This window comes from Protobothrops mucrosquamatus, unplaced genomic scaffold, assembly GCF_001527695.2.
Source record: "Protobothrops mucrosquamatus isolate PMUCROS unplaced genomic scaffold, P.Mucros_1.0 scaffold404, whole genome shotgun sequence".
NCBI classification, from domain to species: Eukaryota; Metazoa; Chordata; class Lepidosauria; order Squamata; family Viperidae; genus Protobothrops; species Protobothrops mucrosquamatus.
Genome location: NW_015386735.1, coordinates 99,592 through 118,698, shown reverse-complemented (window position 1 = coordinate 118,698; position 19,107 = coordinate 99,592). Strand labels below are relative to the sequence as shown.

The following is a 19,107-nucleotide window of genomic DNA, read 5'->3' as shown; positions in this document are numbered from 1 at the left end:
TCAAATACCACAGTACCACTACCATTGTCCCCCTAGTTAGTACAAAACACTTAAGAGCACAAAACATTTAGGAGCACCTGCTTGAAGTACAGGTGAGACCCCCACGCACACACCCAGGCTCCAGTTTAGCTATCTCTAGGGGCTTTCCTTTCCAACTTTCCCTAGCTTGCAAGACGGTATTTGAAAATGAAAGGGGGCAGAGCCACAGCATTGCCAGAGTACCAGGGCCCGGGAGTGCAGATACCCTTCCCCAATCAATCCCCCCCCCCGGGGGTCTTTCCACCTCCTCGCCTGGTTCCTATCAGGGCGCAACAACCTGCTCTGGCCTTCGGAGGGGCGGGCGCTGCGTTGGGTTCTCCCCCAGTGCGTGATAGTGGGAGGAGTACTGGTGTGGCTTTACCCCCCCTCCCCCGCGTGTGCGTGATTAGAAGGCAGGGCGGCGTGGCTCGCTCGGTCTCCCTTCCCTTCCCAAAACTAGGGCATTTCCGTGTGTGTTTGTGTGTGTGTGTCCGTGCCTGCCTGGGTGTATCTGCGCGTCGGTCACAATAATAGCTCCTTAACGCTTCCGAGCTGCTTAGCTTGCAAGGAGAAAGCCCTGCAGCAGCGGCGGTTTGTTGAACGATGTAAGGCGGGGAGGCTCCCCCCCCCTTGCCTCGCCTTGCCTTGCCTGCCTGCCTCTCGCTCGCCGCCTTTCCAATCTCTTTTCCCCGTCCCCTCCTCTCCTGGAGCCGCCCCGCCGCTCTCCTTACTCTTCCCTTTCCTTCCTTCCTTCCCTCCCTTCCCCGCCATGCCAGACCAGATCTCCGTGTCGGAATTCGTGTCCGAGACCAATGAGGATTACAAGTCGCCCACCGCCTCCAACTTCACCACCCGGATGGTTCAGTGCCGGAACACCGTGACGGCCATCGAGGAGGTGAGCGGGAGTCGCGAGCGGCGGCGGCGGCAGCCGAGCCCAGCCCTGCCCCTCCGCCTGGCCTGCAAAAGGCGGCTCGCTTGCCCGCCAGTGGCAGCTCCGGGCTCGTCTGTGTGGGTCAGGGTGGAAGCTGGCTGGAAGATGGAGGAGCGGAGCCTCGAGCCGTGCCCGGGTTTCCCTTCCTTCTCTTCCGACTTGCGTCTTTCTGGCACAAAGGGGGCTTCGTGCCCAGCTCAGTCCCCTTGCAGCATTGGGGGGGATTGTGCCCGGCTGGGAAGAAGCTTCGCGCGGCTTTCTTATGCTCCTGCTTTTGCCCGCCTTTTGGGGTTTATTTTATTTTTATTTTTTTGGGGTGGTGCGGAATCCCTCTCTCTGGCGCTCCTTTCCTCTCAGCAACATTCGTCTCAGTGTTGCTAATGCCGCTGCTCCAATCCCGGCTAAATAGACTCTTTGCCACAATGGCTGGGCTTCCCCTCGGCCTTTCAGGGAGGGGGCGGTGTGGAAACACCTGTATTTGCACATCTTTCCCCCCCACCCACCATTTCAACCTGTCTTCTGTAACCAGCGGGGGATACATGGAGGGGGGGGGGGAAAGAGAGAGAGACGCAAAGCTATCGGAGGCACCTTAACTGTTCCTGATAGATTGCAGCTTCTCTGCGGGAGAGGGCGGGAAGAGCCGCTGACGAAACAACTACTAGTCCGTAGTTACTTTCCTTTCTTCGGTGTAGTTCTTGTGTTCTGGATAGAGGGACCACCATTGTGAGATTGAGGAGTTCTGCGGCAGGATATACTTTTTTTTAAACGGGGTGCTCCAGGAGCCACCATGCCGTGTCTCGATCTTGTAGGGGGGGAACCTCGCTGAACCGAAGGGGGGGCTTATTTTTGAGCACACGCGTAAAGCAAAATGTAAAGTTAAATGTTGCCACATTGTAGGGGCTCTCTCTGGGTTGCATTCTGTGTGGATTCCTCTCTCTTATCTTTGAGTGGCATCCTTCCTTCAGGGAATGGAAAGGCATCTATTTCTAAACAAAGGGCCTGAATCCCTGACCACTAACATCAGTTTTGGGGCTTTTTTTTTTTTTTTTTTAAACCAAAGCAGCAACTGTTCTTTCAGGCGTCTCTTTTGCTGACATCACAACATTTACACCATTCCCATTTTAGTAAGTTGGGAGACCCGTGGATCTTGGTTTTAAGTCTTAAGACAAAAGAAAAGTGGATATTGCAGGCTTGGTGTTTTTAAAAGGCAAAAGGGATTTGATTTAGGACGCTGCTTTTGTTCACACCAGCCCTCCCCAAAAATGCATCTGCTCTGATAACAGGATAGAAAATGTTAAATCTTAGTTGGGAAATTCTTTATGAGCCTGTGTCAGGATTAAAAAAAAAAGTTTGTTTTCAACATTTTATGTAGGTTGCAAGTTTTTCCTTTACTGCTTGGATTAACACAATACTGTCTTCCCCCTCTGAATTTTAAAACTTATCCAAATATTTTTGACAATAGTTGTACCTCTTTGATATAAATAAAGTAAGTTGTTTTACATTTTTAAACTGAATACTGGTCTCTTCAGACTTGCTTCATCTGTATTCATTATATTGTAAATTGATGTATAATTTGTTATGGTGGGCTCATATGCTTGTGCCTGGCATTTTAAAACAAGCTAGTTTGTGCATATTATATTTGTAGAATTACTGTTTACTTCTTCAACTATGGTACCCTAATTTGTTCAACTTTTTTCAGTGTGCAGGTTGTTAAGATCTTAAGAAATACAAAGCAGTCTTTAAGAAAAGTTTGCCTCTACCATTTAAAAATTAGCATGAGTTTTCAATCTCTGAGGCTGCACGGTTAAACACTGGAAATTTGTCTTACATAAAATCGGCATGGAATACAGTGAAAGTTATTTTTAAGAAGACATGCATAGGTCTATATAGTCATTTAAGTAGATGTGCTGTGAAATGAGAGTTAGCAACATGGTATTTGGAAGTTCCACCTTTCCCTGCAGATATATCCATTACCTCTCTCTCTCAGGTTGGCTGATTGAAAGTGAATAGATATATGATGGAAGAAATATTTGGAGTGGGCAACGTACTGTGTAGTTCATTTCCTGCTTGAGCCTTTATAAACAAGCGTGCTATTTCTTCTGAATCCATGGAAGTTTTCTGGTGAACATTGAAGCACAGTGTTGGAGGACATCCAAAGATAATTTTTAAATGGACTTTTATACTTATGACAGAATCTTTTCGTGTATCAGTTCCATAAATAACTCTTATGTGATTCAGTAGCATTTCCTGTATTTTGAATTTTTCACAGAACAATAGTGCTTTAATTTTAAAAGTTTATAGAATTTATGCTTATTTTTTTAGAAGTGCTATATCTGCCTATCATTCTTTAACACGTGACAAAGTTATATTTCTGCAAAATGCTCCTATGTGTGCAATGAAAGTTTAAGGTAAATTTTCTAAAGTACTGTCTAAAATTGGCAATACAGGAGTGATGCTTATAGGGAATCTTATGATTGGATTAACTTTCACACCTTTACCAGCAATAGCTTCTTCATGGCTTAAACAATAAAGGACGAAAACATTAAGAAGTAGAGAAGAAATGCTTTTGAATTACCACTTCAATCATGGGATTTCTTTTTTTAATCTTGTGAGTCAAACACCGGGGCAACCTGATTTGTGAATGAGCGTCATTCTCAGTTCTGGTGAGATAAATGTGAATGCTTAATGTGGTTGTGATAGCTTAAAAATGCAAATAACTATTTGTAATTATAAATGAGAAAGCAGATCATTTAAACGAGCAAGAAAACAAGCAAAAATTTTGAAATATACTTGATACTTTATCAGCTGTTTTTTGCAATCAAACATAGTGCTGAAACTGGATTTCAAAGCAGGGCAGTGTTTCTTACCTAAAATCTTTTGATTTTGGATACTTGATAGAGAAAAATAATTGTTATACATTGATTATCTTTGACATAATAATGGAAGGTGATAATACTATCAATATTCCAGTAATCTGCTAAGAATTGCTCTCTAAGAGTTATTCAGAGTATGCTAAATTTCATAAATTGGTATGGCGGTATCTGCTAGTATTGCTTTTTTTACAGTGAAGGCCAGTGTTCTGAAATGGCTTCATTTAAAAACTGTTTACGTTCAAAATCAAGTATGTATATTGTTATTATTTTAAAAGTAGTTGATTCTCCCCCCCCATCTTTCTATGATACATATTACTATTTGCAGCATTTACAGTGTTAATCCTCTTTTAACAATGTCTGTGGAGATGTCATCAGACATGGATATCATTCTCCCAATTGTGAAAAGGAAGTGGTAGTCTATTATCTGAACCTGGTTCTTCATGATGCTTGTTTGTGTATTGTGCTGTGCACAACAAGGACTTGCCTGCCAGACTATCTCCACAAACTTTATTTAAAATAGTAATTAGACTGCACTATATGAGTCACTGAAATAATAGGAACTTTAGGTAATATGTCTGATGACTGAAGATCTATTTTTTCAAGTGGGATAATTCAGAGGAGAGTTCATTGTGATGGTCCAAAAGATTTATTGTCTCTATTGAACGCTGATGAACTCTATCGAATGGAATTTGATCTCCTATTTTAACTGCTTCAGTGTTAATAATTTGAGACGATTAAAAACATGTTTTTGTTTCCTTTCTAAAATTGCTTCAGGCGCCATTCTATGATTAAGCGACTCTTATGATCTGCTTGCACAAAGAAATAATTTGACTAAAAATTTAGTATTATTAGTATTTACATGTTAGCATTATAAAAACATGCAAACGGCGGCCTTATAAATTTGATGAATAAAAGTAAATAAAAATAGTAAAAACCTGTTGCTTTAATAGTAGTATTATCTTTCATATAAATTGATCGTAAGATTTCATTGAATTTATTAAATTTTGAACTTGTTGTATGGAAGAGGTATGGAAAATCCTTTGTATTATAAATTATTTGCATATTAAGCATTCCAGTTCAAGTGAAAAACAACTTTTTAATGTGTGTAGACTAGAGTGTTCAATGATTCTAGGAGTGTTTTATGTTCAAAATTGTCCCATTTTGAGCTTAGTCTGTTTCAAATTTGGAATGGCTCTAAAATTGCTTGAAAATGATTTTTTTTACTTGCTCTAAGAAACAATTTCTAATTTAAGAACAACTTCTTAAATATATTTATGGAGTAACTACATTTAGCAGAAATCCTACGGTACATAATTTGTTGAATTGAAAAGTAAAATGTCTTTATGAAACATTTTTCATTGTCTCACTTCATTATAAAAAGTATAATGAAAAAAAATAAAACAGGAGTTTTCTCTATTTCAGATAATAAAGTTAGTACATCAAACCTAAACCATTAGAGCATATTTTGCAGCAGTAAGAATACATTTGTCCTGGAGGGGATTCCTTTCTGATCCTAGATGAGGTGGTGTTCAGTTAAGATTATGCTGCATGCAAATGAAAAACCTGTTGATCAAGTTACCCAGACAGAGAGAAGTTGTTATAACACTAATCCATTCTGTTTAATTTGCAACATTCTTTTACAAATATGATTTCTGAATTTTGTGTGTTGGGATTTTACAAATGTGATACTGTATAATTATAAAGCAGTAGAGTTGGTTAATCAGAATATTTTCTCTCAATTTTACTAGTGGTAGGTAGTGGGAAATCTGATTTTTTTTTTTTAAGTGAATGGCTAATTGATATCTGGAAGTACAAGTAGAAAACTTAAATAATCTAATTTGAGTCTTGCTGGATTGGAATAGCACATTAGCATCAGCAGAATAAATAAATAGGTAAACACAAGTATTATTTTTGAAGGATCATCTCAAAATAGGACTAGAAAGTAACCTCTAATAGCGATCAATTCCATAAAAGTAATGATATTTTTGTTGTTTGTGAAACATTTAAGCTATATTTTTATGAATCATTACAAAGTTACACAGTTCAGAAGTAAAATTATTTGAGGTTATACCAAATAGAAATAATTACAGAATAGTGTAATAAAATAAGTATAAATATAAATAAATCACATACTGTCTTTGAAAGCTATAAATATTTCAACATTTTGTTTTTTTGCTTAAATGTACTTTTAAAATTGAATATATTAGTATTTTATTCTTACTTCCTTTCAGGAGAAATACATCCTGCTCATAACATTTGTGGAAACAATTATGTAATCTCTCTGGGACTGTCACCTCCATAATCCACTGTGTACCATAATTCGTAATGCCAATGCTGGCTGTACTGTGTGATCACATTTAGAGGGTACCAGGATAGAGAAAATAGAAATGATTTTAAATATGGTTATGTTTTCTCTGAGCCACAATGGGTAGAACAGAAATAATGTGAAAATTCTTAAGCTACTGTTGATTGGACTTTCTATTAATGCTGATGACTGAAGAGATATATTTTAGTATTTATATTTAGCATATTAAAAGGGCAAGAGTGCAACAGTGCAGTGTTCTATTAAAATTTGGGGAACTGGTGTTGTTTCCAAGTAGTGTTAGTCGTTGTATAAAAGGAAAAAAAATACAACAATCTGTTTTGCTCTGAGGCAATCTGTAAAATAGCAAGACCTAATCATTTTTCAGCCAAAAAATCTTGACGCCTCTTGATTTTTGATGGTTGACATAGTCGCAACTATCGTGAATAGATTTTTTTTACTCATATAACAAAATATTCCAATTTTCTTTCCTCAGTGCAGCTCTTACATACTCCAGATTTCTCTAGATAGTTTCTAGATTCCTTGGAAAACTTTAGCTTAAACAAATTATTTTGGAATGACAGAAACCAGGCTAGTATTATAGGACAGAATTTATATATAGGAATTTGCTTCTAATGCTTTTCTTTTTTTTAAGGCTTACGATTCAGGATTATTTTCTTTTGATACAAGTTCTTCTGAATCAGTTATATTAACTTACTTAATTTTGGGACAAGTTTAATGTTAGTTATTTAATTGCTAGGAATTGTATGTAGCAGTGGTATAACATGAACAATTTAGACTACCGTTTTAGTAGCTGTGTGTATGTGTGTGTATGTGCATGGCAGGCTTGCAGTTTCATCTGTGGCTTTGCGTAGAAGTCTGTTCACAATAAACTATAGTAAATTATATTCAAAAGTCAATTTCATGCTGACTTTAAACACAACTGACATATTCATAAATATTTTTAGTATATTGATAGTTTTCCAAAACAGATGGGTGATCAAGATGCTGTTTTTACATTTAAAAAGGTTCTCCTTCACAGCCCAATTCACTTTGAAAATGAAGCTATTTCTGTAGGTTTGCATCCCACTTCTGTTACTGTGAATGGCTCACACATTGCAAACCAACCAGTCAACCAGTGTGGCATGGGCAAACTAGACTGATATCTTGTTCAACAAACTCTGGTTTAAAAATCCTAGCTAGCACTACATTTGAAAACAAACAAACAAACAAATAAATAGTCACTTCAGTTGATTGTGAGCTATACGTCCTTGCAAACTGTTCAGAATGAATGTCATAACAGACTCATTGAGAGCAGAGCCTTGTGCTCTATCACTGACCCATTGGCTAATGTGAAGAGATTTACTAGGATGCTATTAATAACAGCAAAACAAGGTAGATAGGATTTGCTTCTACTTATTTGATACGATGTCATTATTAAACAACAGTGTTGGTCATCACCATGTAATCAGACCAGACCCAATTATATGACCTTTTTCTGTGGTTGTCATTAGGCGAATGTGGTGGTCTTGGGGGTTGGGCAATGTTAGAACTTCAAAACCAGGTTGTAAGTCTCTTGGAGGGCAGTCAGTTGTAACTTGGAAAGGTAGCTAAGCAACCGGTTGTAAGTTGAGGAGTACTTGTAGTTGAAAACTGTATTTTTTGGTAATTTATGAGGGTCAGGATACAAATCATAATTAATAAATAACAAAAAGATTTCCTAAAAATTTCTACTGATGCCAAGGGCATTAGTGCAAATGTTATAATTCTTCTTCTAAGCCAGTGATGGCGAACCTTTTAGAGACTGAGTGCCCCAAAACCGCCTCACCCCCCCACTCGCCACCGCTCTGCCCCCTGCTCTGCTCCCACTCTGCCTGCCCACAGGGCCACCCACCACCTCCCTGGCCTGCCGCAACAGATCGCCCAGGCGGCTCTGCAGTGCCATGGCGACCACACCCTCCGCCTGTACCCTGCAGCATCATCTCTGTGCGACGGGGCATGAGGGCAGAATCTTGTCCTTGGCTGCGCTGCTCCGCCCGGGCTGCACCCGGGGGTGACTCCTCTGGGGGGGCTGCTGGTGAGGAGGGGGCTGCGGGGGGAGGTGGGCTTGGGCGAGGGTGCACGTGCCCACAGAGAGGGCTCTGAGTGCCGCCTCTGGCACGCGTGCCATAGGTTCGCCACCACTGTTCTAAGCAGTCATATTTCTTTAATGCCAATTCTTACAGCTGAATCTTTAGTATTCATATCTGAATTATAGCAACCTCTCCTCCCCCAAAATTAGAACATAAGACTATGGAAGTGAGAAAGCAGAATAACTTTATTATGTGATATTTGCTGTGATTCGTTTTGCATTAAAACTATTGGATAGGTTTTTTTTAATTATTATTTTTGTTTCGTTTTCTTTGAATAGTACTAGTGAAATCTGTTTTGAAGAAACTCATTTAACAAACAACATACATTCACTAATCATTTTAATCCCTATCAATCAGATAAGATTATTATTTGAACAAAAGCAGAAGATTGAAAATTTCATTACAATGTGTAGATCAGTCTTTTGGGCCTCCTTCCTGAATTACAATATCGAATACTGCCAAACTGTTATTTGATACAGTTTTGTTCTGTGGAAAAGAAGATTCACAGTACGCAAAAGACCACTCCAATTAGAGTTTTCAAACCTCTTTTAATTTATATGAGATTGACTTCTTTGAAAAATGGAATATAATTGTCCAGCAGCAAAAATGTTTCATTCATTTCTCCTTTGACCAAGATAAAATTGTATCCTTATTAAAAACCTCAGTTAATCAGGGCTATGATGGTCAGTGGAGGACATGTGTACGTCAAATAGGAGATTTCTATTTGGAATGTAAGAAGAGTGAATGGAAAATAATATAACAATGAATGAAATAATAATAGTTTGTTGAATGTCTGTCAAACTAAGGGAAAGGAAACAATAGATTGGAATGATGGAGGTCTGATCTTATTGAGGTGAATTGATGACTTCATTATGGTTTTATAATGAGTAGATTGTAGACCAATATTGGAGCAATTCCGGAAATTTAACTATTGTTGAATTAAGAATGAAACAGCTAAAATGAATATCAGAAATACGACTTAGTATCATATACACGTAGTCCTCAATTTAGAGCCATTCACTTAGTAACCATTAAAGTTACGAGACTGAAAAAAGTGACTCATGACTGGTTTTTACACTTATGACCATTTCAGCATTTCCATGATCACATGGTCAAAGTTCAGATGCTTGGCAACTGGCATGTATTTATGACGGCTGCAGTGTCCCAGGGTCATGTGATTGTCTTTTGCAACCTTCTGACAGACAAAGTCAATGGAGAAGCCAGATTCTCTGAGCAATCATGTTACTAACTTAACAACTGCAGTGATTTACTTAACAACTATGATAAGACAGATCATAAAATGGAGCAAAGCTCACTTAACAGCTGTCTTCCTTAGCAATGGAAATTTGAGGCTCAATTGAGGTTGTAAGTCAAGGACCATCTATAGATAGTTACTTGTATGAAAATAGAATCCCACATATTAGTTTACTGCTGCAAGACTACCATATATACAAAAATGAAAAGATTCTGAAATATCCACAATGGAGGAATGATTGGTGAAAATGATGGAATTAGCAGAGATGGCAAAATTAACTTGTTGGCTTAAAGAAAGATCAACAATTACCTTTATTAGTGACTGGAAACCCCTTATGGAGTTTTTTTGCTGAAAAAAGAAGTGAACTGGTGAATTATGGATTTGATGATTAGAAAGGGTAGATTATGGAAAGAAGGAAGAGGGTAAAATATAAATGCTCTTATAACTGCTGTTAAGATGATCGGAAGCCACTTCTTTATTAGTTTTTTTCTTTTTTTTTCTTTTTAAAATTACCTTTCCTTATTCTTCTCTGAAATTCAAAATCTGTACGATTTTATTCTGTTGAAAACTTCTTTAATAAAATTATATTAAAAAAGCAAATCTACAGGTTAGTAATAATAGCATATCACACTCCAGTGAATAGTGATAATGGAAGAATCGGTGATGAATGTTAGGGGAATGCAATCTAATGTGGAAAATACTCTGTAAGGTGAAATGATGGGAAAATTCAGAAAAAGTGATTGAACAATTCCAAGAATGAATTAGAATAGTAACTGGGGAACACCTACTTAAAAGGAGGGTCTGTTTCAAATACTTGGTTTATTTGCAACAAAGGAATGATATAAATCTAAAATCGTGATTTATTGGATTGTTTCTGATGAAAGATTCAGAGGATAAAAGGAAAACCTATTGGCCTTCTAGAAAGTGTTGAAATCCTGCTTTTCCCCCCAGATACTGGACCAAGACAGTAGATGAGCTCATTTCTGGGATTCCATGTCTGGCTGACCTCAGAAATATGTTGTTTTATATGTTGGGTGTGGATTTTAATTTTTTTTGTCTTCTGGTTACCTATAATTATTGTTTTTTGTACTGGTTTTTATTTGATATATACTACCTTGAGTCACAATTATTTGACTTGGGGGGGCTATGTAAACCTAAATAAATAAAAAAGATTATCCAAGATGCTGAATATGGTAGACATTTTTTTGATAGTGTTGTGAGTAGGTTTGAGAAATTTATTTAACATATGGCAAAAATGTAAAAAAGCACATCACAATTACATTCTCAATGAACAAATAGGAAACTATTTACAAATTCATAGACCATTTATATAGTCAATATATAATGGAGTTGCATTCAGAAACTCACTGGGGTTTCCTTGGTATGCACATAGAGCAAGGCTTTTCAACCAGTGGTACGGGTACCACCTGTGGCACGTTGGCACCTGGCAGGTGGTACGCGACCCTCCTAGAAAAGTGGTAGCAGGGGAGGGGAATGAGTTGAACCGGTGGCAGCACCGCACAAGCCTGAGCGAGAGATGGCTGGAGCTGCAGGGCTGTCAGGGCTCAGTGGAAGTGCCAGGATCAGCGCCAGGCTCCAACTGGAGCTCTGCGCTGATCCTGGCCCTTCTGCCGAGCCCAGAAGAAGCGCCAATCAGCTGGAATGTTGCACCATCTTCAGGGTCTTGTGATTTACATTCAGATGCTTTTTCCTTTTTTTTTTTTGATCATCAAGTTTTTGACACCTTGCTAGGCAACTGGTGGTACTCTGATATTGCCATATCCTAAAAGTGGTACAATGGGTAAAAAGGTTGAAAAGCCCTGACTTAAGAGTTCCACAATATGTTGCACTGTCTGCTTTGGAGCACCACAGCTACATCCCAAAGAGGATACCTTTCCCCATTTATGGAGGAGTCTAGCGCACCCGCCATGTAACACTCTGGAGAAGCAGTAGAGGGCTCAAGCAGATTGCAGTTGTTATCCAGCAAGTTTGTGGCTGTCCCAATAGGTGGATGTCTGGAGCAAAGCCTATTTATAGCATCAGAGATATTGGCAGGTGAATATTACTAATTATTTTCTTATACTCTCGGAGTAGAGCATTTGGTAGATGGGCTGGAGGAATATGACTAAAATCTGGTAATCAGAAAGTTGGGGTAGATCTTATTGTATTCAATATGATGCACACAGTGTGGTTCAGCTGTGTGTGGATTGGTCTGTTATGGCTTCTATTTATCTAGATCGGGTAGGCAACCTTGGCTCTTTTATGACTCGTGGACTTCAACTCCCAGAATTCCTGAGCCAGGGAAGATTAGTAGTCATTGCCTATTACAGTGATGGCGAACCTTTTAGAGACCGAGTGCCCAAAAACTGGCTCTGCCCCGCTCCACCCCTGCCCCGCCCCTGCTCCGCCCCCCACCCCACCTGCCCACAGGGCCACTCATCCCTCCAGGGCCACCGTAGATCGCCCAGCAGCGCCATGGCAGCCACGCCCTCTCCCCACACCCCGCAGCATCAACTATGCACGATGGGGCATGAGGGTAGAGTCTTGTCTATGCTGCCTGGCTGCCATGTCCTTGGCTGCACTGCTCCGCGTGGGCCACGCTCGGGGGCTACTGGTGAAGAGGGGGTCACGGGGGGAGGCAAGTCTGGGGCAATGGCACGTGTACCCAGAGAGAGGGCTCCGAGTGCCGCCTCTGGCACCCGTGCCATAGGTTTGCCACCACTGGCCTATTATCTCTTAATGCAATATTCCCACCTCCCCCATGTTTGTCCCCAAGCCTTCCTTCTCTTAACTACCAATGTCCCAGTGTGGCTTATTCCAGCAGGCCACTTGCTCCCAGCCTGTTCTTCCTAGCACTTTCTCTTTTCTCTCTGTCCTCACATCATACTAGCCTTTGCAACTTTTCCTTTCTGTGATGGTGACAGTGCCCTTCCAGTCGGACATCATCTATCAGACCAGACTGGGATTCTACTGCCGGAATCTTTCCAATCCTTTCCCTTCTCTCCCTCCTCTCAGCTGCCAATGAGCTGATTTCCTTCTCTTGCCCCATTAATTGTGCTTAGAACAAATGTACTTTGGTCTGCGCCATATTTCATTCCATGCACATACCCCAAAATCCAAAATACATATGTTTCAGTTCAGCCATGGATCTTCCAAATGCAGGTGTTGCAGCATATAGAATGGCTTGGGCATAGAAAAGTTTGCACATTTGTGTAACTGTTCTCTTTTTTTTAAAATATAATTGCCAGTTGCACCAGGAAGATAGACGAATGGTATGGTCTGAGTGAGATATCTTGATATATGTAAAGATTGACTCCTTCAGGAAAATAAAGATTGTAAAATCAGACTATGTCTGTTCTAGAAAGAGTAAAAGGCTTGCTTTCTTTGTTAAATTCTCAAAATCAAAACCTTAGTTTGAGTATTGTCCTTTCTGAGATACTGAAATCTTGGGTTCACATATTGGGCTAACACTACTGTAATGTAATTTATTTTGATTTTGCATGACATATGAAGCTATTGACTATAGTTTATAAACTATTGTTTATGGAATGCACAACTGTTATTGTCTTTAAGAGTTGCACTCAGCTTTGTACATTCCAGAGGTAAGGTCTAGGTTCCCAAGTAGACCCAGTTTTGCTGTGTTAGTTGTTAGTCAGTTGCAGGCTTAAAGCATCAGTTTTTCCCTTAAATATGACATTCAACACAAACACACACAAATGACTGAATTCTTTTGGACTTGGTTCACTCATGAATTCTTGTCCTATAGAAGAGATTGAGTCCTTCAATGTGTACCTCTGATTTCAGTTTATATATGAATCAAGCTAGTCTGATTTGCTCAATAAGTCATAGTTACAATAAATCAGTAAATCATGTTAAAACACATTGCAAGATGACTTATGTTATGGTAATCTAGACCATAATTCTAAATTATGTCTAATGGAAGCAAGAGATGGCAGCCTTCTTTAGGAACATGTATTTATTTAATTCATTATTAGCTTCATATCTTACTCTTTTTTTTGTACAGTTCCAGGCCGCATATGTAATGCTCCTTCTCATTTTCCCTACAACAACAATGCTGTGAGTAGGTGGGGCTAAGAAAAGTGACTGACTTAAAGTCACCCAGCCATTTTTCACTCCAAAGGGAAGATTTACAACTCACAGTCTCTCAATTATCTAGCACCAGCACCTCAACCCCTACTACAAACTGGCAATGTTAGGATAAGATCATTCAACCCTTGCTGCTTTTGTCAATCATGATATAAAGAAATGTTTTAGAAGATTTCCTTCAGAAATCTTTTTATGTATGGGACCTAAAACAAAACCCAGACTCTTGTAAGAGAAAGATTTGTTAATTGGTCACTTATTGTTCAAGGAAAAAAAATGAAAAAATACGAAGCATATTTTCCTGTTACTGGGTCAGATGTAGGTTTTGGAGCAACAAATTAAGTCATCCGATAACTAACTTAGTGGGTTATCTCTGTTGTTTTTCAGCTGACCACAGATTCTGAATCAGAAGACAGTCTTAATCTATTATGTGACAAAATAGTTATACAGCTAGTCCCCCTTTCTTCTGTTAGACTTTGCTCTCATTTTAAGACATGCTGCAAGTAAAATTAACTTTTATACTTTTTTAAAGAGGTGTCTATTTGACTACTTAAAACATTTCCCCCTACAAATCCATTTTGCTAAACCAAGGAAATAAAATAAATTTCTGTCAGGTTCCTACATTAAAGTGATTGTAAACAATGTTTTTTTGTAAATTTCAGTTGATTTGCTTTTTTTATACTGTACAAATCTTATTAAAACGTATAAAGCCACCGGTGAAGATATTCTTGACTTGAAAAGTATCTAGAAACGAAGTGCAACCCTACCATTTACATACACAGCATTCCCTACCTAACAACTTCCCATTTTCTGCTTATTTAGAGTGAGAACATCTGCACATTTTGAAGCAAAAAAGACTCTTTAATAGTCAAGTTGAGCAATATAGTCACCTTGCTTTCCCTTAAACTCAGAATAGCAGTGAAGGGTTGGATTTTGATGCCTTAATCTTACACTGTACAAGATTTCAGATGTCATTGCTACTTGGTGGAAGAAAGCAGGCAATTGGTGAAACACGAAGGATGTAGATTGATGACCAGAAAGAATATATGTGGACAGTTGTTGACAGATCTGTCCTAGATGCTTAGAGCTGTTACTATTGAAACCTTGCTCACATAGGGAGCAGTGTGTCTTGACTAGCAGGCTATAGTTGATTTATACTTGTCTGTATGTGGAATTTCAACACTAATTGCTGAGAAGCAGAATCAGGTCTGTGACTGAAGAATATTCTTCATAGGAGAAGGACCAAGGAAATCAGACATAGAATTAAGATCCTAAGACAGTGCTGGCAAACCTATGACACGTGTGCCAAAGATGACATGCCTGACATATAGGGGAACATGTTAGTGTTCACCAATACATGACAAAAACTATTTTCAAAAGCATGGCTGCTTTTGAGTGATTTTGGGGGCCTGCAGAAGGTGCATGAGAATGTGGTATAGTCTTGCACAACCTCCAAACACTTATGCTGTCGCATGGTCTCCAGACCCTCTGCAAATGAGTTTGTTTTGCTTCTATTTCATTTTTGTAATTATTTGATTTGTTTATATAATACACAGTGCCACACATGATCAGGTTGCATTTTTTAAAAGATAATATCTAAAGATTTTTTTTTCTCTTTTGTTTTGTGGGTAGGGTAAGTGGTACATCAGCCGGTTCAGTTTAGGTGTATTCCAAATATTTGTCATGCCAAGCCCAAAAGGTTCACCATCGTTGCCCTAGGACAGAGGTCCCCAATCTTTTGGGCACCAGGGATTGGTGCCATGAAGAAAGGTTTTTCCGCAGACTAGAGGGGGTGTGGTTTTGAATGCTGTTTACATCCTGAGGATGGAGCTTTGCTTGTATGTGCGGCCCGCTTGCTGACATGTCGGCCCGCTTGCTGACAGTGTCGGTCCACGGACCGGGGGGTTGGGTACCCCTGCGCTAGTAGATACTATCTCCTCCTAGTAAGAATTAGGATCCACTTGTTCTTGTCCCTTGTGAGTGAGAACATTCATTCATTTAGTTCACAAGAATACTATTATTGCCATGTGAAAAGTCAGCAGGGAGGGAGAAGGAAGTGGACCTGCTCAAAGAATCATCTGGTGCAGGCAAAGCTATTTGGGAGCAGGCTGGTGCTGCCTGTCAGAATACATCAATTCTAGCTGTGTTCAGCCTCATCAAGAAGCTGAGAGCTGTTTGTATTTAAGATCCTGTCTGAGAGCAGCCTGGCATCAGAACAATTCTCCAGGGTAGCTCAGCCTGGCATGCTGTGTTGTAGCAACCTTTTGTGTTATCTAACCCCTGACACAAACCTTTCTCAGACACTGGAAGACGTACTCTGCTTTACAGGTGAGCTTTCACTACAAGAACTTTGGTCCCTAAGCAGTCTGGTGGTTAAGTGACTCATCACATAATCAGACCTGATTTAATTCATTTTTACCACAGTCATTAAGTGAATCACACGGTTGATGAGCGAATGCAGCTTCCCCAATTGACTTTGCTTATTGGACAACAGCTGGGAAGATGCCAATTGTATCGTGTGAGCCCCATTTTCTGCAACCAGCCCCAGTTGCCCAGCGCCTAAATTGCGATCATGTGACTGAGGGATCATGATACGTGGTAATTTTGAAGACAGATCGTAAGTCACTACAAAACAGTTGTAACTTTGAACTTTGAATTTAGACTGTATTTACAATACTTCCTCTATCCTAGCAAATTACAAATAAACTAGCAATTGCAAATAAACTAGCCTAAGAGGGTCAGGAGAATCTGCAAAAAGTAAAGCTTTTATTGTTTTTTTAAAAACTTGCTACTTCTCACCCATGCACATAGGGTGAGAAAATACTTCCTGTATATGAGGGAGGGAAAACACATAGAAAGTGTGGATGATTGCCTGTGTGTGGGGAAAGCATGCTTTTTTTGTTATTTTTGTTAATCCTTATAAAGTTATTACTTGACTATGAATTGAAGGTATTTTTTCCCATGAACTGCTATATTTTTTATAGATAAGAGTTATGAATGTGGAGTTGAAAAAAGCTGTAGCGCAGAAAGCATACAAATTAGGATTGCATTTGTCATACTCAAAATAACAATAAGGTTTTTTGAATAGCCAGACATTTAATTTAATTTAATTTAATGGCAAATAACACTGTACTCTAAATTTCATGTCTGGAATGAACATTGTATGGATTATATGTTATGCTTATTACTATTGAGTTTGAAATTCAAAGCTTTTACATTGGAATAACTGTTCAGACTATAACTGAAACATCTTTGTCAGAGCTAAGGTTACTGTGGAAACTGTAACTTCTAATTATGGCTAATTAACCAGAACAGCTTACAGGAGTATTGTTGTACTTAAATTTGGCAGCAAGAAATAACCTACTACACCTGCACATGTCAGTCTATGTGATTTATTGTAGCTGAATGATTATTTTCTAGATTTGTTTGAAACATTTCACAGAAACTGACATCATAGCAGTTAGTAGAGAATGGATCTACAGACCTGGTCTTCCACTGGCATGTAAATTATCTGATATCCAGCTATGTCTTTCAGTGACCCATAAGATGAAGTCAAAGAGAGTCCCTGTAAAAATAAAGCTTATCTAGATACTCCATCTCTGTGGCTTCTTTAGGTTGTCTCTCCCCGTGTCATGCAACCAATGAAAGGGACAGAATTGGTGCAGATAGCTGAATCTCCTTTGAGTTTGTCCAGAGTGATTTTGACAGTGTCATGCTATTGATTTTTAGTTTCCCCCCCCCCTCCTCCTCCTAAGGGCAAAGCAGTACAAAGGCAAGAAATGTTGAGGAAAGTGACAGGGAATAATCAACACTGTGGTTGTTCAGAGAACCAAAGAGAGTCACTTTGATGTTAAGACAGCAGGCTAGAAATGAGGAGATGGTGAAATATGATTGTGGACCAGCCCAGTCGGTGTTCAGATGGGTAAATTGACTGGGAAAGAATTACAGTATTAGTTTCATTTGTATCATGCAAACAGGACTGTTATACAGGTAATCCTCGACTTATGACCACAATTGAGCCCAAACTTTCTGTTCCTAAGCAAGGCCATTGTTAAGTGAGTTATGCCTTTTTTTGCCACAGTTAAACGAATCACTGCAGTTAAGTGAATCATGCGGTCGTTAAGCGAATCTGCCTTCCCCATTGACGTTGCCTGTCAGAAGCCAGCTAGGGAGGTTACAAATGGGGATCACATGATCCCACGACAATGCAGTTGTCATAAATTACATGCCACTTGCCAAGTGCCTAAATTATGATCACATGACCATGGGGATTTTGCAGTGGTCGCAAGCGTGAAAAACCAATAAGTCACTATTTTCAGTGCCGTTGTAACTTTGAATGGTTGTAAGTCGAGGTCTCTCCTGTAATGGTTTGTGTGACAGGAGAGATGCAACAAAGAAATAAACTATATTTCTTCAGTTGAACCATCCTGTGATTCACTAGTGTAATCAATTTGTATTCATTTAAGAAATGTAAAAACGTGGATGTATTAAAGCTCAGCCCTAAGTCATTTTTTCAGTACCACTGAAATAGTAGTCATTAAATGAATGGTCTTACATCGAGAACTGCCTGTAATTGAATATATTCCATCCCGTTGCTCCTTGATTAAGAATTTTTTTTTCCTTCTAGTTTCTTAATGCTGGGAGAAGAGCTTTCTGATTGACAGACATCTTTGAGACATTCATGTTTTTAGGATGTCTGGCTTTTATTTTACATCCTATTTATGGCCCCAATGTTTGTGGTGCATTTTTGAACATGTTCAGTCTTACCCTATTATTGTTTCTGGGCTACCATATTTATAGTAAAAACTTTAATACTCTGAAAAATTACATTTTGTAAGGTGCATGCACTTTTTATGGTTACAGTGCATTTTCAAGATACCAATGTAACTGTAAATGGATGGTTTCTTAATGCTCTTCTAATGAGATTTCTCCATGCCCACATTTCTGGGAAAATGGGATGCTAACTGGGTAATAAGGTAAGATGATTGTTCTTATATATCTGAGTTCATAGTGAATAGGGTTGTATTATATCGTTAGCACATAACTAGATTTGAATTTGAGTACTGGGATTGATTAAAACTGCAGTTTGAGATTTTTTTTAAAAAAAAACTTGATTTTCTTAATATTGATTATTGATTAACACTAGGTTGCCATTGCTTGCAATGATAATAGTCAGTCTAAAGCTCTTGAGCTTTTCTAAAGTTAGATAAGTGAAAAGCTTTAAATATTTATTTTTTTATTTTTTATTATTAAATTTATTTGCCGCCCATCGCACCATGTGTGGCCTGCTGTAGTTTGGACTCCGACTGGGTGGCCCCGGGGGAGGAGGCAAGGGCAGGTCTTGAGACTGTTGTATGGGAGGAGTTTGACTCTGTGGCTCCCGAGGACGTGGACAGGATCCTGGGGGGACTGAATGCAACCACATGTTTATTGGATCCGTGCCCCTCCTGGTTGGTACTGGCAGCTCGGGAGGGAACACGAGCCTGGCTCCA

The 19,107-nt window shown here is 39.2% G+C and overlaps 1 protein-coding gene across 1 annotated transcript in view; it reads left to right on the top strand.

Annotated features, from left to right (window-relative positions):
* Nucleotides 1-781: 781 nt before the first annotated feature.
* Nucleotides 782-19,107, top strand: part of ASAP2 (ArfGAP with SH3 domain, ankyrin repeat and PH domain 2) — a 91,186-nt gene continuing 72,860 nt past the window's right edge. Inside the window, exon 1 of the mRNA XM_015816154.1 lies at nucleotides 782-913. Within this exon, the coding sequence (XP_015671640.1) occupies nucleotides 788-913 (126 nt within the window). The 5' untranslated portion in view covers nucleotides 782-787. The remainder of the gene's footprint in view (nucleotides 914-19,107) is intronic.